The sequence below is a fragment of the Equus quagga genome, chromosome 15 (genome assembly GCF_021613505.1).
Source record: "Equus quagga isolate Etosha38 chromosome 15, UCLA_HA_Equagga_1.0, whole genome shotgun sequence".
NCBI classification, from domain to species: Eukaryota; Metazoa; Chordata; class Mammalia; order Perissodactyla; family Equidae; genus Equus; species Equus quagga.
The window spans coordinates 10,045,834-10,070,490 of NC_060281.1; the positions used below are offsets into that span (position 1 = coordinate 10,045,834).

General features: G+C 39.2%; 1 protein-coding gene across 4 annotated transcripts in view; it reads right to left on the reverse strand.

Moving 5' to 3' along the window:
* The window catches only part of ZNF451 (zinc finger protein 451), a 79,628-nt gene extending 57,850 nt beyond the window's left edge, over positions 1-21,778 (reverse strand). For all 4 annotated transcript variants that reach the window (XR_006885207.1, XR_006885206.1, XM_046638973.1 and 1 more), the window contains exons 1-3: positions 21,552-21,778; positions 20,964-21,047; positions 14,339-14,419 (exon numbers count right to left, since the gene is read on the reverse strand). Coding sequence is in view for 2 of the 4 variants with exons in the window: in XM_046638973.1 (XP_046494929.1) it covers positions 14,339-14,419; positions 20,964-21,047; positions 21,552-21,572 (186 nt within the window). In the remaining 2 variants the exon portion in view is untranslated. The remainder of the gene's footprint in view (positions 1-14,338; positions 14,420-20,963; positions 21,048-21,551) is intronic.
* Between the last annotated feature and the right edge of the window lie 2,879 nt (positions 21,779-24,657).

Sequence of the window (24,657 nt, forward strand, 5' to 3'; positions counted from 1 at the left end):
TGGCAATATGGGCCAGCCCGCTGGCACAGCGGTGAAGTTCGCACGCTCCGCTTTGGCGGCCCAGGGTTCACCGGTTCGGATCCTGAGTGGGACATGGCACTGCTTGGCACGCCATGCTGTGGTAGGCGTCCCACGTATAAAGTAGAGGAAGATGGGCATGGATGTTAGCTCAGGGCCAGGCTTCCTCAGCAAAAAGAGGAGGATTGGTGGCAGATGTTAGCTCAGGGCTAATCTTCCTCAAAAAACAAACAAACCCCCCAAGATTGGCAATAGATGTTAGCGCAGGTGCCAATCTTTAAAAACAAGGGGGAAAAAAAAAAGGAAGAGTAAGACCCAATCTCAAGTTAACACTTTTAAGTTTCCCTTAGCAGGCTCATATTGAACAAATTTAGCCTTGTTCAAAAAACTAGCTGCACCGTCTTGACTCTTCTCTTTTTGCTACAGACCAATACCCACTTCAAACTTGAAATAAGTTCAGCTGAACTTGAAATCAGTGCTTATAATGAACTCACAATTGTGATCACAAATCACATCCAATGAGAATTCCACTGTTTAGACAAAACTTTCACCAAATTAATACTTTCATTTACTAATCAAGTTTAATGAGCTAACAAAGCTTTCCTGGAAACTATTAAAATTTCTAATACTGCTGATGTGAACTGTAAAATAAAGCACACAAAATCATTAAATAGGCAAACTAATGACAACATGGCATAAAATCCCACTAATCAATGAAGCTGTAATCTGTATATATTTCAATGTCTTTTTTCCCTATCACTTATATTTGTTTTTAAGTGAAAATGATCCTGCTTTTTAATGAGTAAAACCTAGAAGGCTATAAATTAAAATGTTAACAATAGTTCTGTCTGGAGTTTTTCCTTTTCTTATCTCTATTTCCTAATATTTTTACAATCAGTATATGCAATTAAATTGTTAATGAAATTTCAACTATTAATGAACAAGACTGTATAAAAACAAAAAGTATTGACAAGCTCAATCTTTTGGGAATGTAATGAATTTGGTTTAAATCACTAATTTATGCCTTATAAAAATAAAAGTTTAACATCTATCCTTCACATAGATGGAAATTTTGTATCTAGAGGGAACATAATCTACTAGTAAATTGTATTTAACTTTTATTTTCGTAAGGAAGATTGGCCCTGAGCTAAAATCCGTGCCAGTCTTCCTCTATTTTGTATGTGCAACACCACCTCAGCATGGCTTGAGGGGCAGTGTATAGGTTTGTGCCCAGATCCAAACCAGCAAACCCGGCTGCAGAAGCAGAGTATGTGAACTTAATCTATCTCACTCAACAAATGCAGTTTTGACTACTAAAAAAGCCAGTAGTAAGGAAAGAAAATTTGTAGGAGGTGGGAGGGTGAAGAATAGGGAGAGGGGATACAGATAGAACAAGTCAAGGCAGAGGTTTCTTTACTGTTGTTCTATCTTCCTGAATGTCAGTTGGCACTGATTAGGCAGAGGGGCACCAATTGGAGGATGACTTTTCCCTCCATCATCTTCATCCCCTAGGTAAGGCATCACCACACCTGGTGGTTAAGATCCAGCACTCTCACCACCATAGCCCAGGCTCGTTTCCCAGTCAGTGAACCCCACCACCTGTCAGTTGTCATACTGTGGCATCTGCATGTTGCTGTGATGCTGAAAAGCTCTGCCACAGGTATTTCAAATACCAGCAGGGTCCCCCATGGTGGACAGGTTTCAGCAGAGCTGACAGACTTGACCGACTTCTGAAAAATCTGGCCATGAAAACCCTATGAACAGCAGGGGAGCATTGTCGGATACAGCACTGGAAGGTGGAGGATGGTGCAAAAAGACCAGGCAGGGTTCCACTCTGCTGTACTGGGAGTCGGAATCAACTCGACAGCACTAAAAACAAAAGTGATCCCAAGTCCAAAGAAAGCTCAAAGGAGCAACAAATTGCAAGAGTGGAATGAATTACTTTTGCGAATCATCATATTATCCATCTGACCAGTGCACTTAAAAATCCTGAAACAGGGGCTGGCCCCGTGGCCGAGTGGTTAAGTTTGAGCACTCCGCTGCAGGCGGCCCAGTGTTTTGTTGGTTCGAATCGTGGGTGCGAACATGGCACTGCTCATCAAACCACGCTGAGGCAGTCCCCCACATACCACAACTAGAAGAACCCACAACGAAGAATATACAACTATGTACGGGGGGCGCTTTGGGGAGGAAAAGGAAAAAATAAAAAATCTTAAAAAAAAAAATTCTGAAACAATTGCACTACTTCACAAACTCAAATTTCAAAGCCTGCTTATTACTGCCTTTCCGAAAGCTTTGGTCCACAGTTTGGTCTGAAGTTTGCACTCCCAGGAGCTCTGTTTGCCAGATGTCCCTCTGCCCAGCTTATAACTCAAATCACACCCCAAATAACATTTTGAAAAGGAACAATTTTTCTCAAGAATTTTATATTCAAATACAGATGGAGCAGAAGAGATAAACACAGCAAAGCAGTACAATATTTATTTACCATCTCCAGCAGCAAAGCTTTGGAACCAGGAAACAACCCTTTTGTACAAAGCAATCTCCTTCCCACCCCCAACTAGTTATTGTTTACAAATACAAAGTACACAGAACATCTGCTTTATCTGAACAAACTTAAAAACATACATACAGATATACGCCATTCTGTAAAGTACTTTACTCAGTTAAGAAGGCTAGTACCACCAAACCTATTAAATAAGAGTCTTCCTGTATTGTCCTCGGGAAAATTGACAATATCCATATTTATAAAAATCCCCTCCTAAGAACAACTTTGATTCTGCTTCAGTACAGGACCAAAAATAATAATGATTATTATGCAACCTAAGAGAATTTTTAAGTATCTCTGAATTTGAAGTTACGACAAAGCAAAGGGGAGTTACAACTTTTTAACCCTGAGTGCCAGTGCTCTACCTGTGGCACAGAAAGAAAAAGGATGAATTATGGAGAGAGAAAAGGCAAAAGAGGCAACAGCAAGGGAAGAAACTCAAACCAGAGAAAAAACAAACAGAAAGTTGAGAAGTGTTTTGGGTACTGCTGGAGCTATCACTGGCACAAGGTTCACAGGTCCTTCTTCAATACAACTCCAAACTCCAACGAAGCAACATTTTTAGAAATAACTTCATTTCTCCCATGTGCACCCTCAAATTATCTTTAAGCCAATACACAGGGAAATCAGGCACATCTAGATACTTAGCTATACTGAGGACACTGCCAGTGCTGGTCTCGAAGTATGGAACTATATATCCACAATGGGATGTCACATTCCACTTCAGTGACATCATCCTGTTCATCTTCAAAGTTGTTCTTTACCAGTGCCTCAGTTCTTTTTCATTGCCTGAGCTGTTCCTGGGGCTAGAGGTGAACCGACTGACAGCCCTCCTTTGGCTCAGTTCAGGGAAGAGAAAGAATTGCTCCAGATGTCCAACAGTGGACTACGGTACCAGTAGTGGACTATGGTACAAACCAATCCCTAGACAGACTACCTCTACAACCTTATACAAACTTAGTACGCTTTGAATAGGTAAGAACCAATACCTTTTCATGGGTAATTTATCCTTTGTCCTCAGCTCAATCTCCTCCAATTCAGTTCCCATAAAGGCTGTTCCTCACAATTCTGAAATCAGAAACACGACGTTCCCCTCACCTTTACACACACTGATTCCTTCACCTGAATGCCTGGCTCCTCTTTCTCCACTAGTCCAACGAACTCTTCTCTAATCATGCTCCAAATCTCAGCTCAAGTATCTGGTAAGGAAGAAAAGCTTCCTTGACCCCTCTAGATGGCCTTCTCTTTTGTCCCAATCTAATCACAGCCATTTCTCTAAACAAGACAATTACGTCGTATTGGTATTTCTCTCTCTTCATAAGAGAACATACTAACTCATATTAACTCCCAGTATCCCCAGACCTTGCTCAGTGCCTGCCTGCACATAGCAGGTATTGAAAAAGATGTGTGACAAATGAAAAGATTATCCTTTCCAACACAGACACAAAATGACAAACTACCATCCATTAAAAATTGTATACACATACCTACACATCCTAGCTCTTCATTCTACATTCCCTTTTTTTTACTGTTTATTATGAGCATTTCTTAGCTTGTACTTGAGAAAACAGACTATTTTAAATATGTCTTTCAATTACTTAGTCCATTATTGGGCTTACAGTATAGCTAAATGGCTCAGCCTTAAAAAAAAAAAAAAAAGGGGAAGATCATCTGATGACATGAAATGAACTATCACATGCTTTTAAATACATCTTAAAGTGTATCTGTATTTACATCCAATACCATCCCCCAGTTTTAAGAAATCTACGAATATGGACAGAAACAGCACAACTACAAAAGAAAGGAAGTCTATACTGGGCTTTCAAGTTTTCAAAGTACTTCTGGGCATTACCTCATTTCAAAGTAGGAAAACTGAGGCTCAGAGAATAAGTGACTTGCTAATACTCAGATCAAGGTCTTTGGAATTCAAATACCATGTGCTTTGCATCATCCCACCCTCCTTTCATCAAGCCAATATCCTCAAGATGCCAGCAAGAAGAAATGTAAGTGTATATCTGAAACAAAATGGATATAACAAACAAAAAAGGTAGAACAAAGAAGAAACAAGCAATAAGAACCATGACTAAAATGATCAGTGCTCAAAATGAATGGAATACAAATAAGCAATATATGAAATAGAAGCCAATGACTATGCATCAAGAATAATCATAGTTTAGTACAGTAATACCTCAATGGGAGAACAAGAGGTTATGGTTTCTGATCTGACAAGTGAAATAACCATGAATTAGAATAAGACATCAAGTATTAAGGGATGAGACTACAGCCATAAACACAAAGTTCAGGAAAGAAAAAGATTAGTATATATCAAATTAGGTTACCAGAGAGGTAACACTTGAGCAGGGCCTTGAAAAACACATGGAGACAGCCTAGTACAATGCTGAATTGAAATTATGGAACAATAGTCTATATTCAAAGCTCAGTTCCACCACTTGAGCAAGTTGCTTAACGATAAGTTTCATTTCTTCATCTGCAAAATAAGAATAGAGTCTATATTCAAAGCTCAGTTCCACCACTTGAGCAAGGTGTTTAATGATAACTTTCATTTCCTTATCTGCAAAATAAGGGTGAATTTCTGCTTCAATAGCATCCTGCAACTAGCACAGGGCCTAGAAAACACAAGCTCAATAAAAAGTTCTCTCTTCTACTTCTTTCCCAGGCAGGAAAATGACAATTAGACCCAAGGCTATCAAGGTGCTTCCAAGACCTGTCAAAATATGTTTTTGCCAAAACTCAAAGAAAATAGGAACTGCTATAAGCCATTAAATAAAGACCAACACACATGCAACTCTGTGCTAAAAATCTGAGACTAATTACAAATGAACTATATTCCACCCCAGGTAGAAGGGAATAGGTGACACACCTAACAAAAGGAAGCTTAATGTAATTAAATGTTGTAAAAAATGGAACTGACAGTTTGAAACTGTGTTTAGTGAGTTGGAAAATGTTTTTTTCCATCATCCACATCATTGTTGCCTCACTAAACAAAAGTGGTATGAAAGGACCACCAAAATGATAGTTATTTTAGCACATCACTACATTATACTCAAGGTAGTGTGAAACATAACCATCACAGACAAAAGTAGGAGTTAGCAAGAGGTCTAACTGTAGCCTTTAAAATTAAATGCTGTGATAGAACCACTCTTACGGATAAAGAAAGAGACAGCATATGATAGCTCATGGGAAAAAAACAGCATATGACCATTAGCCTTATAAAGGGACTACCAATGGAACTCGTAACAACACTTGAAGCATCAAAGGAGAATTTTTTTAAAATATTGCCAGATATAAAGCATTGACTTTTACTCCTACCAAGGAATATAATTCAGGAATATTAGAAAACTCAATGCAACTTGAGAGATCTCCAAAATCCTAAAAGAAAGTACAGACAACCTGAGAACTCTTGTTGAATTCTTGACAAGGCATCAGAAAATCCCAAAGACCATTTGAAATATAGTTACCTGAACAAACCCAGTAAAGCTCTTAAGACTTAAGAGAAAACTGGTTAACTTTTAAGATACAGTATATGTCAGAGCTGTACTATAAATGCATGGTGATGGGGTTAAAATTTTGTGAGAGAAAAGATGCAACTGACCATAAACTATACGTAATAACACACATGTGTGAAGAATATGCAGAAATGACAAAATACTACTATCATTTAACAGGAACACATTAAAAATTGATGAAAGTTCAATAGCCAGTGAATAGTTTCAGAGACTGGACTGGCTACTTTTTTTAAAAAGAAAACATTGTAAGAGAAAACTGGAAAATCTCTTACAATAACGCTGAAGGCCTTGTATTTAAATATACAAATACAAAGCCATATCAAAATCCTGGCTAGTATATACTGGTAGAATAAAAAATATAATCTACATCAAAGAGATTAAGGGAAGATCAAACATCCTTCTAGAAAGAGGCGTTACATAAAGGGGAAGAAAAGATCAATACAAAGAATGAAATAACTTATATGCTAACATCAAAAGGACACGGTGGGACTGTGACCACTTCCAGATACATCCCACTGGAAGCAAACATAATTTCCAGTAATAAGATATCTCAATGGTACCAAACACTACTATAAAAAAGGTCTGATTACTGTAAAATCAAGCAAATGAAAAGACAAAGTAGTACAAAAATATCATCCCACTAATTAATAAGAGAAAAAAGATTTAATAAAACAATATTCTCATCATTCATCCAGGAAGGGAAATTCCATAAAATATTTCAATGGCTTACAAAACTCATTTATCTAGAAAAACAACTAAAAGATTTGCATTCAATATAGTGATCATCATCAGTTCACTGATAAGTTTGTGTACCCACTAATGAAACACTACATAGAATGGATCTGGCTAACTGAACGACATGCATAAGATGCACACAGATATGAAAATCAATTATTAAGTAAAGAACAGTAAAATTTCAAAAGGGAACCTGAACAGTGCAAGTATGGGGCAAAAAACTATGCCTCACATTAAAAAAAAAGTTTTCCAGTTATTGCAGTCTTTAAACTGTCTACAAAGATCTAATCCGTAATTTCTGACCTTCACCAGAATCCCAATTAATTATATCCTCAAGAATACTGAACGTGGCATTTAACTTTGCTCATCCATGTCATTTAGCTCTGTATCCAATTTTACACTAGAAGGGATTCTGGACTGTGTCTATTCCAACCTCCTTGTTTACAGTACCTGAGAGGTTATCCTGGATGTATTGGGCCCTTAAGGACATTATCAACCAGGTCACTTAGGTATCATTCAGTAAATTATTAGTATAGTACTAATGGAATATACTAAATTGTATCCAAGTAGCCTGAAAGAGTTTATGCTCCCCTCAAAATATCATTTCGAGGACTAAGTAAATAAATGGAATTATACTGATAAAGAAGCTGCCACACAGTAAAAAAATTAAGAAAAAAAAATTTAAATGCAATTACACTGTTAAGCTGTCACACAGTCCAAAAAAAAAAAAAAAGATAAAGTGTCAGCAAATTTACTGCTTTTTCCTAATATCCTTGTTTCTTCTTACCAAGTAAACATATCCACCTATCAAATTTAAGCTGTTACCATAGTCAAGAACAAGGTTAGATTATGAGACAAATGACTCAATCAGAAAACCCAGAACCTAGAGATAGAAAACAAAGCTGCCTTAATGCCCAAAAAACTGAGCCAATTACTAACAGGTAAAAAGTACTGTGAAGTTATTTAAATAAAAGGGGAGGGGCATACTCTACAACCTTCTGAAATGGATCAACAGTGCTATAAAGAAAACAAATGAACATTCAGAAGGAGAGTACATTTAGATAGTGCAATTGTACAGATGAATAAACTACAAGATTAAAAATCACTGTACAGAATTCACATAAATATCACCAGCAACACATCAAGACATCAAAATGTTAAGTTTTAAACAATTACATGAAATTTTAAAAGGCACTTCATTTAACAATGAAAACAGTATTTCTCTGTACACAGTAACTACAAGAAATCATGTTGTCTCCACATACATTTTGTCTAGTCAAGAAATAACACTGTGAAGAAAAAGGATCACTAGACGCGTCCCTTTTGAGAATACCTAAACTTGCGATTATTCCAAGGCCTTCAAGAAAACCTATAGGTATTTAAACATTAGAGGTTGGCCTAATGGAGAATTCTGTCGCAGGCTCTGCACATGACAGGCACAATATAAAAACTTATTATTTGACTAATTATGAGTCCCACATGCTATCCATATGGTAGAGGTTGTCTCCCTAGACCAAGTCCCCATTTTCAGTTTTATAACACCATCATCATTCAAGTATGCCAGAGAAAGACTTCAAAATAAGAATAAACAAACAGGTTAAGGATACTGTTTCTTCTGCAGTCAAGAGACTAATCTATAGCTAAAAACTGTTCCCACTCTATGGCATTCTGCCCCTATCCCTACTCAACTGCCAAATCCCTTCAGAAGTTACCTACTTGATCACCAATTCAATGATTTAATACCTTTTTACTTAAAGGAAAATTCTCTAGAGATGCCTGGGCATATCAATTAGAGAGTGGTAAAGCAATGTTACTGTCTTTATTACTGAGCAACAGGAATAACACAAGAGGAAGAGAACAGTAATGCTGTTTTACAAATACTTAAGGGAGGAGCTACAAAACAATATAAATACAGTTAACTCTACTGAACCGTACCCTTAAAAAGTGTTAAGATGGTAAATTTATGTTACATCTTTTTTTAACAACTCAAAAATTAAAAAACTAAAAAGGAGCACGTTAAGTGGAAGTGCCAAAGCAATTTCAGAGCATCATATCTTCACGCAACATTTATTTTGGTTTGGTTTTTGGAAAATAAGAGTACCTCAAAAACTATCAGGTTGTGACCCAGTATCTAATTCAGGGAAGGAAAGGGGAGAAACGGAAAAGTGGGAGCAGTCTGAAGTAGCCTTAGCTATTTGGGAACACCTTGTGCAGAACCTTACAGAACGGTTCCAAGGTGGTCTCTCCACTGAGTTCCCCAGTGGCCAGTCCTCTCACAGAAGAAACACAGTGCCATGTCAAGGACACGAGACTGCTTGACTGGTGTCATACACATCATGAACTATAAAAATCTTTGTATGATTTCTTAGGCCCTTGTTTCCTTTCAGATAATCAATGCTCTTTTAGAGTTCAATTTGAAAAGACAGTTTCTAGAGCACTGCGATGGACCTAAAAAAGCAGAAATAAAACTTTATGGAAAATACAGAAAAATAAAGGTAAATGTTAACTCTAGATATGACTTGGCCAAATTTGAAAGATAACGTCCTCTATCAAGACTGTAGTTTAGGCTCAATCTACAAACAGGACCAACATAGTACCCTGAAATTACCTGACAAAATAAAGTAACTTCTAAGTAGGGATATTTGCATCTTCAACCTCTATAGCACAAACAGGGAGAGGAAGAAAAGTAGATAAAAAGGGTGCTGAATACGGTTATGATGCAGAGGGGGAATGAGGTTCCAATAAACTATTAAAAAGTGGAGCTCCAGGGAAAATGTCAATTACCACTGTGTAAGAACTATGGCAAGAACTAGAAACCACATGAACCCTAAAAGTGTTATATTCCACTAACAGTAGACCCAAAATACTTTGATCAAGCAGATTAGAAAAATGCAGATGTCTGACAAACCAAGAAGTTACAAAATTATAAGTCTGTAGATAAAAAAATTTTTTTTTGGCTGCCAAGCAAATAATACTAGGTGACATATTCAGACCCCTCAAACTTGACATTTTCTCCATTTCTGAAGCCATGCTGCAAAGGCAAGTATCTAAGGCCTGGTATACCATACAGCCACTGCCTTGAGATTAAAAAGATACTGTGGGGCATTGTTATTGAGGTATCTGCTGTCAGTTCTAGAATGGTAGAGAACTATTAATGGAACCAATTGGGAGCAAAAAGATAAGTAGTTCTCTCTTGCTAAGAGTCTGACTGGATTAAGAGAGCAATAAACCAAGAACATGTCACTGAAGTCTTGATTTCAGACATTCAAGAAATCATTAACGGATATCATCATTTAAACAGATATCTAGAAACAGAACTGTGTGAGATGTTCTCTTTACTATATCCACAATTATACTCTAAATCTTCAGGATTACTCAATAACATCTAGATTGACGGCAACCCTCTTTATTACAATAAGAGGACCAGATTGTCAGGCATGTTTGGAATTCTTGCTCTTTTAAGAGTTCAGATTTGCATGCCTGGATAGTGTGAATAACATCCTTTATTTCCAGGGCACTAATGTGCATATCTTTTTTGTATTTAGAGTGTGATGAATTATCAAGCTCAAAAAAGCTAACTGTTTAGAAGGTAGGTTTGTTTAAGATCATCATCTTGGTGAAAGGCCCAGATTATCCTGAGAGAACACCATGAGTGGGTCTCACAGCTTCTTGATACATGAGAGCTTGATAGGTCAAAGACTAGGGAGTGATGACAACAAAGAATTCTCTCAAATGTAGCTTTAAGTGGTGATGGTATGGAGCCATCAGTCTTGATGAAGATAGTCACTGTGAAAACTTCTACAGTGATATTACAGGTAGGAAAGTCTTTTTCCAGCTGGCGTCCACAGTAGACCTGTGACATCTAGACATCCCACTGGAGGCAAACTGGATTTGGCAAAATTTAATTTGAATTCCAGTTCTTGACACACAGCTTCATGGTTGATTTTGAAGTCTCACAGAGCTTGAAAGTGGTATGTACTCTTGGTGAGTTGATTATCCTGACACAAGGAGATAACAGATTTATCATTTTGTGAAGATCTGACAAGCTGAAGCCTGAACAAGGAAGCACTGATGACCTAATAATGAAGGATTTGCCTCTGGCGTTAGTAAACAGAGATTTAGTAGCAGGTTATTTCCAGATCCAAAATCTCCTGGTCCTCAGTTTACAAGTAATATTTTCCTGAGGAAAAAAATCTTTATACTTTTCTTTACTCACAAGAGGATTCAGATTCCTGAGTACCTTCCTCTGGACATATTTTGGACCAGAAATAATGGGTGAATCTTTGTCCAACCCTACTTAGATTACAGTCTCTACTGTTCATTTGCCCAATAACCCATGAGTCTCTTTATCATATACTTCATTCCAAAAGTCTAGAATTCAAATGTCAGCTGTGATAATTCCAGACTTGCATTCAGTTTTTGAGGTGACCTCCTACCTGTAGATCCTGTTTGAGTGGGGAGGAGCAAGTAAAATAGTATCTTAGATGGCTATACTGCTGAACATGGACAGGTTATTAATTCTTGTACCCATGGCGTTCTGGAGATTCTCCCTTTTTTCTATATCTATAGGGGTGGTTTCGGGGTTTGTACCAATCCCCTTTGGAGTATCCTCTATTGTGATAATGTGCTTTCTGATCATGAGTATAAAAGTATCGATGTTGGTTATAGTATTTGTTGTGGTCTTTATAGTCATTTTCTTTTACACTGTTTTCTTCTGCAACAATAGCATTCACATCTTGTCCAAAGAGAGAAGTACCATCAAAGGGCAGGTGTGAGATCTTCTCCTGGGTTTTTTTAGTGAGAGATGTAAGTCGGAGCCAGGCTTGCCTTCTGTAGTCTATTGCCATGGCCATAACTCTGACTACAGAGTCCATGATGTCCCTAGTAGTGCAAAGCTGCCAAAGGCCCGCATCCATACCATCAGATATTATACATCTTGCTTTTCCACGATCAAACTCTGGGTCATGGACCAGATCCTCCATGTCTTCCCAGAGTTTACGCTGATATTGAGTCATATAGGCCATGTAGCTAGCAGCTCGGGCTGCAATGGAAGCAGCGTGGTAGAATCTACAACCCATGACCTCCATTTCTTTTGAGGTAGAATCTAGAGGAGATGTTGTACTTCCTCTTTTGCTGTGCTCTAATGCTTCTACAATGGGGCCCTCAGCTGGTGGATTTGGTTGGAAAGGAGAGGTATCCCTGGCCACAGGATATACCCTGTGTCCCATGAAGGAAGAAGGATGGCAATCAGCAGGGTCTTTAAAAACCTCAGTGGTGGCAATTCTCAGAAGAGGATGCAATGGAGGAACCAAACGTTTCTTAGAGGTCACATAATCAGCTTTCCCTTCACACGATTCTGCTTCAGATTGTAACGTTACTCTCTTTATAACACCTCTTTGCTCCATTCTCTTCAAAAGACCTGTAAAACTAGACTGACTGGGGTCAGCTGGCTGCCCCTTGTCATCAGTTGAGGGGGATTTGCAGTCAGCTTCCTCTTCAACTGTGGATAAATTTTCTTCTCTTGAGGTGGAGATGTCCCAAGGAACTGAGGAGTTCTCACTTGACCTAGAATGATGAAATCTAAAACAGCTTCTGGACTGCAGATCACGTATTACTCGGGACATCTCAGCCACTTGTGTCTGGAGATAAAGGATGGCATCCTGTCCATGCTGTGAAGCTGAAGACAACTCTATAGGTAAATCCCCCTTGACCTCTGAAGAGGCAAGAGATTCTTGGGGGACCAGAAGTGGAGATGAAGACAGAGTCTGATAATTTTGTGATGGTTTAAGTGTCTCTGTCTCAGAGATCTTAATATATGAATTATTTTGATCATTTTTCTCGTTCTCCAATGGGTTCTCAACAGGAGAAGACTGAGAAACTATCCTTTGTGGACTGCTGGTGCAACTCCCAGAGAAGGAGCTGCTGTCTCCAATGGGAAGAGGAACATTGCAGCTAGAGCACATTTCTGGGCGATGATTCTCAGAGGATGGCACCTTAGACTCAGGCATTCTCTGGGTTATCCACATGAACAAGAAAACCAAGGAAGAAAAAAAATACGCTTTTAATATGTTAACTTTCAAGTGCAGAGATGCATGTCCAGTAAGTAGAACTCAATTTTTAAAATTATAATAATTAACAATGAAAGATGCAATCCACTATAGGTCAGCATGGGGATCATAGAAGTCAAATCCACAAGCTTCACAACCCCAAAGGCCCAATATCAACTACTGGCATTAATCTGGCACTCTGTCTATGAAAAAAGAGAGAGTAAAAACAAGCCTAGTTCAAATGGTGCCACCCTAGCCTGCTGCTTGGTCCCATGCTAGGATAAAAAGAAGTGGTGAGAATACTGGTGATAACAATTAAAGAAAAATCTCATTCAACGTATGTAAGTCAACAAGTAGAAGCTAACAATGGCAGAGAGAACTTGGGGAAAGTTCTAATGAGAAGAAAAATAATTTCTGAAAGTCCCCAATTGCAGAATCACTTCTAAGCCTCCTTAAAAATTTTCTCTCGTTCACTCGCCGAGTAACAAAACTTTCCAGTTGCATAGTCCTACTTTATGATTTGTAGTTTGATTTCAAGGAGCTTACATATATGTGTTACCTCATTTCATCCCCACAACAACCCTGTGAGGTAGGTATTATTCCTATTTGATAATGAAAACTAAGGTTAAAAGGCTACTTAACTTATCCAAAGTCAGAGAAGTAATAAGGAGTAAAGCTGAGACTAAAACCGAGGTATTCTGATCCCAAGTCCAAGTCTCAATTTGTATCATAGAGCAAAAAGTTTTCTGGCCACCTTGAACAAGAGCCAGGAGTTCTCTAATCCATCAAGAAAATAGCCCATTATTAGAAATTTGGGATAACACAAATGAAAGAGAAGATTACTACAAAAAGCTTAGCTAGTTTGGTTCTCAGAGCAAGGGAAGTATTAGTTTAAGGGTCAAACCCACAACCAGTAAATCACAGGTAAAAGAAAAAAGTCCAAATATATGGGGGACAGAGGAGGTTAAAAGGAGTGACAACTCAAGTAATAGATCAACTATAACCCTTCCTCACATTCCATTTCCTAAAGGGTCTTCACATATCCTTTCCTCCAAGACAAAAGAAATTTTCTGTGGCCCCATGGTTCTGGAAGAAAAAGATCCAGTTCTACAGGGCACCTAAGGAGAGAGAGGAAAGGAGAAGCGCACAAGGAGCCAAAAAGCTTTGCAATTTTTATTCCATTTCCCTTTTATCAGGTATCACCTCCAAGGCTTAGAACTTTCCTGTGTCATTTTATCCCTTCACATCCTCACTTAAAGTAAAGGACCAAAACTGGAAGCAGGAGATGTTCTAGGCAAAGGACTCCTTGGACTACCTTTTATGGCTCCTTCTAACAGAAATGGACTATCCTCTAAAGCACTAGAGCTCCTAAACACAGCCTTCATTGATTGGATAACTCTCTTTGGAGAATGCCTCTGAAATGACACAAGTAAAGAAATGAAAATCAAATATAATGTACTTACATCACTATGAGAGGTGCTGGGCTCTTCATCATCACTGCTGACCAGATCAATGTATTCAAGAACAGGTCTCAATGGTCCTTCCTATAAAAGAATTGAGCAAATTAATAAGCCATGAACAGTTATTCACACTAAAATAGCATCTCAAATAATCTTTTTTGTTTTGGCTGGGATTGGCAAGAATTCCTCTGAAGAGGAAGCCTTAGGGGTGGCAGAAAATAATCACTTCAACTGCAGAGGAAAATATTCCAAGTACATGAATAAGAAATGATGACAAACCTAAAAGGAAGAACCTAAACCTGGATAGAGTATTAGGACTGTGTCAACTTCTTGGGGAAGGCTTATTAACACAGGAATAGTGCTACAAGGATACATATATTATGATCCAGTGCTTTTCAAATGGGATGGGTATCAACAGTCCGTTACATATCCAAGCTCAAAAACATGAAGTTCTTTGACTAACAGCTTGGCTTTATCTCCCACTCCTTTAGAGTCAAACATCAGATCTGATTCTTCTCCATCCTTTCTTTCCATCCATTCTGACTCCATCATAGAAGAGGCCTTGAATGTTAGGATTGGAAGCCTAGATTTTATACCATAGGCAAAAGGGAATCAATAAACACTAAGATGGGAATAATATTCTAAGACCTATGCTTTAAGAAGATTAATCAATAGAAAAGTACAGAGAGTGGGGAAAGCAGGATAATTAATCAGTCCAGGCACATAATAATGCAGAAATAAAACAACAGCAATGGCAAGAAGAACAGTGTTGTGGTGCATATACAAGAGAATACACAGGTATAATGGAAAAAAGAAAATGACTGGCTATAAAAACAAAATCCCAACAATAACAAGGAGTTAAAGTGGTCCCTAAGATTTCAAGCATGGATGACTAGAAGGATACTAATGCCATTAGTATAAATTTAGAGTACAGAAACAGAAAGCTGACATTCTTTTGGACATAATGGGTTGATGTACCAGTGGTACAGAGGTATCTGGCAGACAGCTGGAAATGCAGGCCTGTAATCTGGATATATGAACATACCTGGAAATAGAAATTTGGGAGTTGCTCCCCAAAAGACTCTAGAATTAAACTGAAACTAGGATATTGGGAAGGAAGAAATCAAAGAGTTCTGAGAAAGAAGAGATTCAAGGAGGTTCTTGAGGAAATGCTGGAATTTTAGGATTTAGGAAGAAGAGCTAAGTAGGTAATCAGACATCAGAGAAGAATCAGGAATGCATAAATCCAAACAAACTAAAGATAGAGAAAATCTCAACAAAAAGTTGTCAATGCTACATGTGACCAAACACATTAAGCACCAAAACAATGCCAGTGAATTTGACAACAAGGAGATTTAAAAATGCCGTTGATCTCGAGAGCAACTCTCAAGAAGGTGGTGAGCACAGAAGCCAGGCTCTAAAAAATAAGAGGCCACGAGTAAAGATTATTCTTTTAAAAAAATCTAGTACGTTGAGAACAAGAAAAAAGAATACAAGAGGAGAATATGCCTGAGGGAAAGAGTTCTTAGGATGGGGAAAGTTGACTGTTGGGAAGTCAAAGTGATACATTCATTGGAAAAATTAACAGAAAAAAACCCTAGAGTCAGGAGACAGAAGCTAAGATCTAGTTATAGGCCCTGTTCCTGAGAATAGGCGTCCAGTCTCAAAGAGAGTCTGTTTCTCCCCTAGGTACAACTTTGCCCCAAGCAGGAAACTACTCTCCTTGCAGGTAGTGATCCAGCCACCAAGACAGAACCAAAGAGCAACACTTCTGGGCAGGGATTACGTAATAAAGTAATTAGGATTTTTGCCTGAACTAGGAAAATGGTGGTTTAAAAAAAAGGAAAAGAGGGACAGATCTTCTCTAATGCACGGTCAACAGAGATGACTAAAACCTACCACTGGTATTAAGATTGTCAAAATCATACGTTCAATCCGAAAAGGAAGTAGAGAGAGGAAATAAAAATAAAATAGCTTCTCCTGTTCATATAATCATCTTAGTTTACTCTCTTCAAGAAATGTGCATTAGGAACTCTCACCACATACCCACAGAAAATAGTACACCAAGAAAGTCCCCAGGTTACCAGAAATGCACAGAGGTAGGGGTAGAGCTTCCATGAACAGGTGAAGAAAAAAAGGAGATAAAAAAGGTAACAGGGCACAGAACAAAAAGTAGAATGGGAAGAAAAAAACAGAATAAGGAAAACAGTCACAAATAGGATTAAAATGTAGCCGCAGATAGAGGAGAAAGGGCAAGAGTAAGGACAGATGAGAGGAAACTACCAGAAATGCAGGATCGGGGTGAACCATTAGACTGATATGCAACCATTTTTCAACTACCAAACAAGGACAACTTCATATGATTCACATTAATTAAGAGAGAAGAATACAAAGAATCAGGATAGGAAATCCAAAAATGAGAAAAAGCAGGAGTCATTTATTTATTCATTCACTCAACAAACAACTATGGACTTGTAAGTGATAGAGTGGTAGAAGGAGAAGACAGCACGTGTTTGAGACTGCCAAAAAGGCTGAGTGGAAACATAAGGAAAGAGAAGGACCCAAAGGAAAAGATTACTTGTAAACAAATTCTAATACTTTAGCTAATTTTTCACAGTGGCTATGGAAAAACTTTCAGCATAATGAACTTAAGGAATCAAAACATTTTAGCACTCCATTTATTTTACTACTAATCAATAACATTTGTCATTGAGCCCTGTACAGGCCTAAACTTCTCATGGACACTATTTCATTTAATCCCCACAATTACTTCACAAGGTGAGAAAGTGAATTATTACTATTATCCCACTTAACAAACAAGAAAACTAAGTGAAGTACACCTGATTGTCTAAACACATAATTGGCTGTGGGGTCACCATAATTCTGAGGTAGTTCAAAACATACATACTATTTTTAAATCAATCTTATTACCTAAGTTTCTGAGACAAGATACTTTCTCTTCCCTTCAATAAAAGCAAAAGGACTACCTGCTATTGTCCCCAACTCTGAATAACTGATAACGCAGACCAAAAACTAAGTTATTAATTCCCCAAAAGAAGTAATGTTTATAATACAAATGTCAAGAAAAAGTAATTTTTATAATGTTTATGACTGTTTTCATCCTTAACAAGCATAAATGCATGTGGTCCTCCAATTACAAAGTATTTTATTTGAATTTGAACCATCCATTAACTAGTAAACCATCATTCTCATCCCATTCTCCCAAGGCCACAGAACTTAGGGACAGGAGCACGGGCATAAGCAAAATAGTTTAGGAACACAGCTGAATTAATATTCTAAGATAAAAAATATATATATTTTAATGAAATAAAAAGCTTTCATCTTGGTTATTAGAAAACTGATTCTCATACAAAATCAAAACATCAATTACCTACTAAGTGGCAAGTGACGTTAATACACTAAGGTATGGTCTACAAAAAAAGTAGTTTACCCTACTAAAACAAAGAATATGGATTTGAGCATAGGTGCAAAAATCTAATCTAAAAACCTAAATAACTCATGTGGTTTTTTTCCATATAGAGAAGTTAGAAACATAGTTTACTTCTGCAGTCCTGCCCAGTTCAAAAATTTCAAATGGTTCTCAACTGCCTACCTTAGGTTCAAAGGTAGTTCACAATTCAAGATCTACACTACCTGGCTCATCCTTCCCTCTCTCATTTTAAAAATAACTTGTCCTCCAGATCTACACGTTATCTTCTTTGCTTTCCCACTTTGACGCCTTTCCTTATTTTTTCTCAAAATGCGCTTTTAAACACATACAAATACTAAATACTACCTATGCCAAAGCAGTCAACTGAAAGTCTTATATCTTTTTTGATAGCACCATGGACTTCTTATAAGAGAACTTTCCACTGGAACAATTTATACAGTTCTCATCTCCTATCTCATCTGCCACAGTGAAACACTGACACTTACGGGAAGAATGCATGTCCGATGAATCTTTGAACTTTAAGGTACTTAAATTCATGACTTTGCATATTATGAGCTCCCAAATTAGCTTTATTTATTGAGCTAATTACAGCCACAAGACACCCAGCAAAAAGATCCTCTCATTTTTGCCCATGACCCTTCTACTGTAGCTAAACTATTAACATTGACCTATGTGCTCCCGAAATTATACCTTCATTTCCTTCATTATTTCTGTATGCTCAATGATTCCACATTATACCAGTAACCTTGGCTGGACCCTAACTCTCATGAGCCCTTATCAAGATTATATAGGTTGCCTCAGCAGTTTTTATACCTTTTTATCCAGACTAGCACTATGGAAAATCATGTCAGCAGCTCTTAGTTAAAATATTTTTCTAGGAGTAAATTAACTAAAATATCTGCAGATTCAAAGAAAGACATAAAGACAGTGGCTGAATAAGGGATCGTATCACCAAACTAAACAGAAAATGAGAGCAAAAGAACTATAAGTAAAAAATTTTTGTTAGGTAACATTCTGTTTCTTAATTTGAGCACTGTTTACACAGGAGTAGTGGCTCTGTAAAAATCAAATAGTACACTTATGAATTGTGTACTTTTCTGTATGTATGTTATTATTTCAATAAAATTTAAATGAAAAAGTTCATTTTTGCACCTCCACATCTCTATGATCGCTTTCCTTCAGCGTGCTATGTTTAGTTTGGGACTCTATATTTTGCAATATATAAAGCACAGAAAGACCGCTGTGCTGCCACGTGGAGAAGATGGGAAAATTAGACAAGCGCAAACTAAGAAACCCAAACCAGAGAATATCAAGCAGTGACATCATAATGCTCTTTTTGTATCTGAAGAAATTTTAAGCAGAGAACTACTTACTATCTTTATTGGATCAGCATTACCTGGAGGAGTCAAGTATAAGACTGGCTACAGAGAGAAGTAGAAGATTCTGTCTCCAAATATATTTTAAATAGAATTAAGGTATCATGAATCGTCATTTAAGTATTATCACTAAAAATGCAAAGGGAATGTTTTTAATACGTTTCTTCTAATATTATAATTGCACTTAATGTATATAATTAACTTCTCCACTTGGAGCTATCAAATATTTGAACTTATATTTGGAAACAGGGATAAATATAAGATGTTGAATCATGTTAGTTACACTGATTGTACGTGTTTTATTCCTGATGCACAGAGACAGATTTTCTATATTTAAAATAAAACTGAAATTAAGAGTATTTTTAAACTTCAGCTTAATACAAGCTTATATCAATTAGTCACAAACCACATTACAATTCTTCACTACACAGACTACCAAAAAAATATTTTTCAAATCTTATCTGTGTAGATTCCATCTGTGATCGTCAAAGTAAAGCCCACAGTTCATAAGGAAGAGTATCATTCTTACTTTTATTTGCAAAAAATATCAAGATAAATATTCTCCGTTCACAAATGTACCAATATTCAGGAAGAACCAGAAATATTTATCCTAAAGAGCTTGGAAGACTGTTCTCAAACATCCTTCAGGCCACAGTGAAGAAAGGGGCAAGACACAACTCATCAACCTCCGGACACCCCAAATCCTTAAGAGTTTAAAAGGAAAAGGACAAAGTACCATAGCATTAGCAATGGCAAAGGGAGTCAGGAAAATGATCTTGTGAAGACTCCTCAACAAATCCATTTACATACAATACACAACAGATTACCACAATGGCCCTAAAGTTGGGGTAAATAAAAGACAGTGTTTAATAACTAGTCTTACAAAAGTTGCCCAACTTCAACAAATACACACACACTATTAAAGAAAAATTACACAGCCTTAATACCAAATCAAAACCAACTACAATATTCAAGTAGAGCAGGAGTATTTTCCAGCTAAGATACTTTCAGCAGAGCCTTTGTAAAACTTTTAACAGTTTTAAAGGGTGAAAATTATCTCAAAATACATCACACCCCTTTTTTTCCAAAACCAATGCTTTACAAAGTGTGGTTCAGAGATTCATATACTCCTGCATTTGTGCCAAAACGAAGATTCCTGGGCGGCACCATGAAATTCTGATTCAACAGGTCTGGAGCGGGGTCCAAGAATCTGCACATTACACTTACTAATCCTGGAAAACTACTGCCCTGAGCAGGAGAAACCCAGACAGATATCGTATGTTCCTGGTGATGCAGGATCTCTGTTATGACAATCAATTGCTGCACTAGTGTGACCTGATCTCAGAGGTTAGAGGAGTCTTGCAGCTATTTGCCTTCACGCTATGAAGCTACATAACGCTCAGATTTCCAGTTCCTGCACCCTTCTTCTTCTTTTCTACTTCTGTAGCCCTCCCTTCTCCCTAACCTTGGTGTCGTCTTTTAAAAGTTACTCTTGCCCCATTTCAAAACACAGTCTAGAGACAAAACCTTGGGTAGATTGAGTATAAAATGGCCCTAAATGCAGGCAGGAGAAGCGTGATGGAGTGCACAACGTGTACCTTAGGCCACCGTCTTTGTGATGGCTCCCGCGGTGGCTCAGAGACCCCTTCTGGGAAATCTATCGCTAGGCCACGCTCACAGTGCCTGGTACCCGTCAGACACACACACATTTGCTGAATGATGGATGAGCAGGTGAGGTGCAATCTCATTACCAACCACACAGTCTTGGTCTCGGAAAAACGCGAAGGTCGCTGCTACTTACGCTAACAAACTGAATGTCATCTTCGTTTTCATCCGTTGTCGACTCGGATGCCTCCGGCCCAGCTGGAGGGACAGATTCTATTATCTATAAAAATAAGCCAGAACACGCTCAGCTGTACAGCCATGCTTGGGGCAACAGATTTCTCCAAAAGGAACAAAAAAGGAAGAGCTTCTTCAACAAAAAGCTCTGGAGGAAACCGAACGGGAGCGCAAGGCCCCGCGACCCCGGCCGAGGACAGAGCTCGGGGTCGGCTCCTGCCGCCGCGGGCGCGGGCGCGGGATGGGCCCGCCCGCCAGAACGAGCCCCCAGCCCGACTCCCCCTCCCAGGCCGGAGGGCCGCGAGCCCACCACCCAACAGCAAGCCGGCTCCAAGGGCCGCTCCCCGGGCAGGCCGGCGGCGACGAGGGCCCGGCGAGGGGCAGGGCCGGGGGCGGCCATTGTTGCCGCCGGTCCCCGCGCAGCCCCGCACCAGGCCCGCCCTGGGACGCCGAGGGGCCGGTTCGCCGCCGCCGCCGAGCTCCGGGAGCCCCGGCCGAACGCCAGCGCCTCGCGGGCGGCGAGGACCCGCGGCGCCGCCCGACTGCTCACCTCCGCCCCCGGCTCTCCCATTTCTCCGACGGCCCGACTGACAGCACCGCCGCTGCTGCTCAACCTGCCGCCGCCGCCGCCGCCACGACGTCCCTTCCCGCCCGGCCCCGCTCCGCGCCGCCGTCACCCGCCCCTGCGTGAGCGCCGACGCCGCGGGCGGAAACAGGCGCAAAACCGCTTCAAAGGGAGGAGCGGCCCGCCCGGGCCCGCTACCCCGGAGCCGCCTCCGCTCGCTCCCGGCTTTCCTTCCTCGCGCGCAGGATCCTGGGAATTGTAGTTCTGGTCGAGACCGCCCCGCTGTGGTGGAAAAGAACCTCAACGTACAGCGCATGCGCCACGCCAGGCTGAAGTCGGCCGCCCCTCCGTGGAGCTGTTGGGGGCGGGGTTCAGGCGTGTGGTTGTGAGTAAAGCTCACCACTTCCAGTTGTAGCCGTCAACGTGAGTGATAGGAGCTAATTTCTCAGTTTTCCCTTTTTTTCTTTTCTTTTTTTGTGTAGGGCCGGGGATGTGGAGGTTTAGCTGAATTCTAGGATCAGGAAAGAAATCTGAGGTGTCCTTTCGTGACTCACTTGTTCCCCAGCTTCCATCTCCCAGCCTCAGCATGTATTAATACATCCGAGGAAGAAAATTGAGGACCAGCGCTCCCCACGCTGACCTGAAGAAAACTGGCGAAGCTAGAGTCAGCAGCCAATAGGACAGGGAGCCGAGGCCTAGCTGGCTATCGCTAAGCCCTAGACCAGTGGTCTTAAAATGCACTTTTTAAAGATGTTCTCAGATATTACCTTACTAAAATAAAATAGTTGACCTTTTTTCTGTGTTCACACTCAAAAAGCAGTCTGCAATTCACTCGTGTTCAACTATGCTTTTTAATTTTTTCTCTCTTAATGCCTTACCCAAAAAACCTCAGCGTTTTTTTTTAACACACCCACAATAGTCATTAAGTTTTCATAAAGAATTTAAGTCGGAAAATTATTTTAAATCTTAGATGCCTGTTTTTGCCTGTCTGTATGCAAAACTACCATCTGATTACCTATGCTTGTAATAATTACTCCTTAATAGTTGATATTTCCTGTGTTTCCACCAAGTGCTTTATGACTTCAGTTGCTTTTCTACCTAGTAAGTTTGAGAATTGTAGAGGCAAATTGAGAATGAGAGAGCTGCCTGTTGTGTTCCTTAAAAGCTCTATGTAATGTAATTATTTCTAAAACTTTTAAATGTCTGGGCAAGGCTTGTATTTAAGATTCCCCTAATGTGCTGGTGAGAGTTCAGTAGAACATTGACTTTAACTGGTTATATGACCAGAAATCAGGCAAGGAAAGAGTTACTGCTGAAAATCTGATCCGTAACTAAATATAATCTGTCAAATGTTTTCCAGACAAGGAGGAAACAAATGTGCTGTTTTTCAGAAGATGAGGTCCTCGTTTTTTTGCAGATGTTGCCATCCTACAGTGAAACTTACACGGTTGCCCCAGGATCCCTGCAAATTGCTCCAGCTCTAAATGGCATGTTGCATTGAATCTGTTATGTAATGGCCTTGAACTTGTAAGTAATGGCCTGGCCTTGTGCCCTGATCAGGCCCAGTTGTTACACAGTTGTAACATAGCCTCTGCACTCTGGTGTAGACAACCTCCACCTGCACTAAGCTGGGAGGGGTGGGGAGGTGGGGGGTGGGGTGGCACTGCTTTGGGAGCTAGCCCCAGTGTTCTCCATTGCTTGTGCAACAATGAACCCTTTTCTTTCACCTGCCTCCGCCTTGGTTGTGCTTTTCCACTCTGCACTCACCAAGAGTCGGACCCACTGAGTTTGGTTACAGTTGCAAGTAGGAGCTAATGGGTAAAACTCTTGGAAAAGAAGCATTGTGTGGCTAGAGCCCCAAAATGCTCATACCCTTCAGTTCAGTTATCATTGCAAGCATTTATCCTGAGGACATAATTTAAGCCATAGGAAAAGCTTTATGCAAAATATTATTTATCACAGATTTGTTTGTAACAGCAAAAATTGGAAAATGTCTAAATGTCTAATGATTGGGGAATGGAATAGTTAAACTTTGGTATGTACTCTACCAACATAACTCTGTACATAGAGTGTTTTTACCTCCCTTAAAAGTGTTGAGCTAAAATTTCTAAAAGCATATTTTTAAAAAATTGCAAGGTATGTACTATATGATCAGAACCATGTCAAACCATCAGGCAAACATTGCCAGAAATGGGAAACCTACTTAAATATTAAAAGTAATTTTCTCTGGGTAGCTGGAGTGTATGTTTATAGGAAAATCATTTGAAACTCACTAGCAGAAGATTATTAGGGATATGCCTGTAGTTCCCACAAGCCAGGTTTGTTTAGCTTGGTGTAGCAAAGGTGAACAAACCTTAGGCAACTTTTGGGAGTCTCTCGACCTTGGGAAATTCATAAGAGATTGGGTTGGGTGGTGTTAAGAGATCAGTTGGCTGTGAAGTAGGGAACTGGTTAGAGCTGGAAGAAGCAGGGTTGTTTGCTGATTGGTTCAGAGTTCCAAATGGAGACTTTTAACCATGGGGAAATGTTTTTTATGGTTTACTTGGGCCGTGGATCCATTATTTTGTTTTATGAGTTAAGATCTTGAAGGGAACCTGTCATTGGGTTTAATAACTATCCTCTTAGTTTTCTTAGACTTTGTCCTAAGCAACATCATAATGGATTTCCAGATCTGCATCAGTGGCATTATGTTGATATTCTTCCTTCTACTCATTATATAACAAAGAAGTACAGACTTCAACTTTAGTTTTGTTTTCATCAGTTTTTTATTGACTTTCTTGCTTTTTGTTGAATGATTATTTATAGAACCATCTGTCTAAACATTGGCTGCACAGCAGCATTTAAGATTCTGGAAACCTGGTTCCTGGCTAAGGGAATGCTACCAAGAGGCAAATTAAATGCATCACTAAGGCTCAAACTCTTGTTAAGAATCATTATCCAATATTCATAAATCTCAAAGAAGGGAAAGTATGGCTAGCATTAGCCTGTAATTTATTTAAGGAGCATTCACCTTGGGCAAAAGAGTTCATGTATACACAGCACCAAATCTTACTATGCTTTAGTAAAAGCACAAATACTTCTGATGCAATTC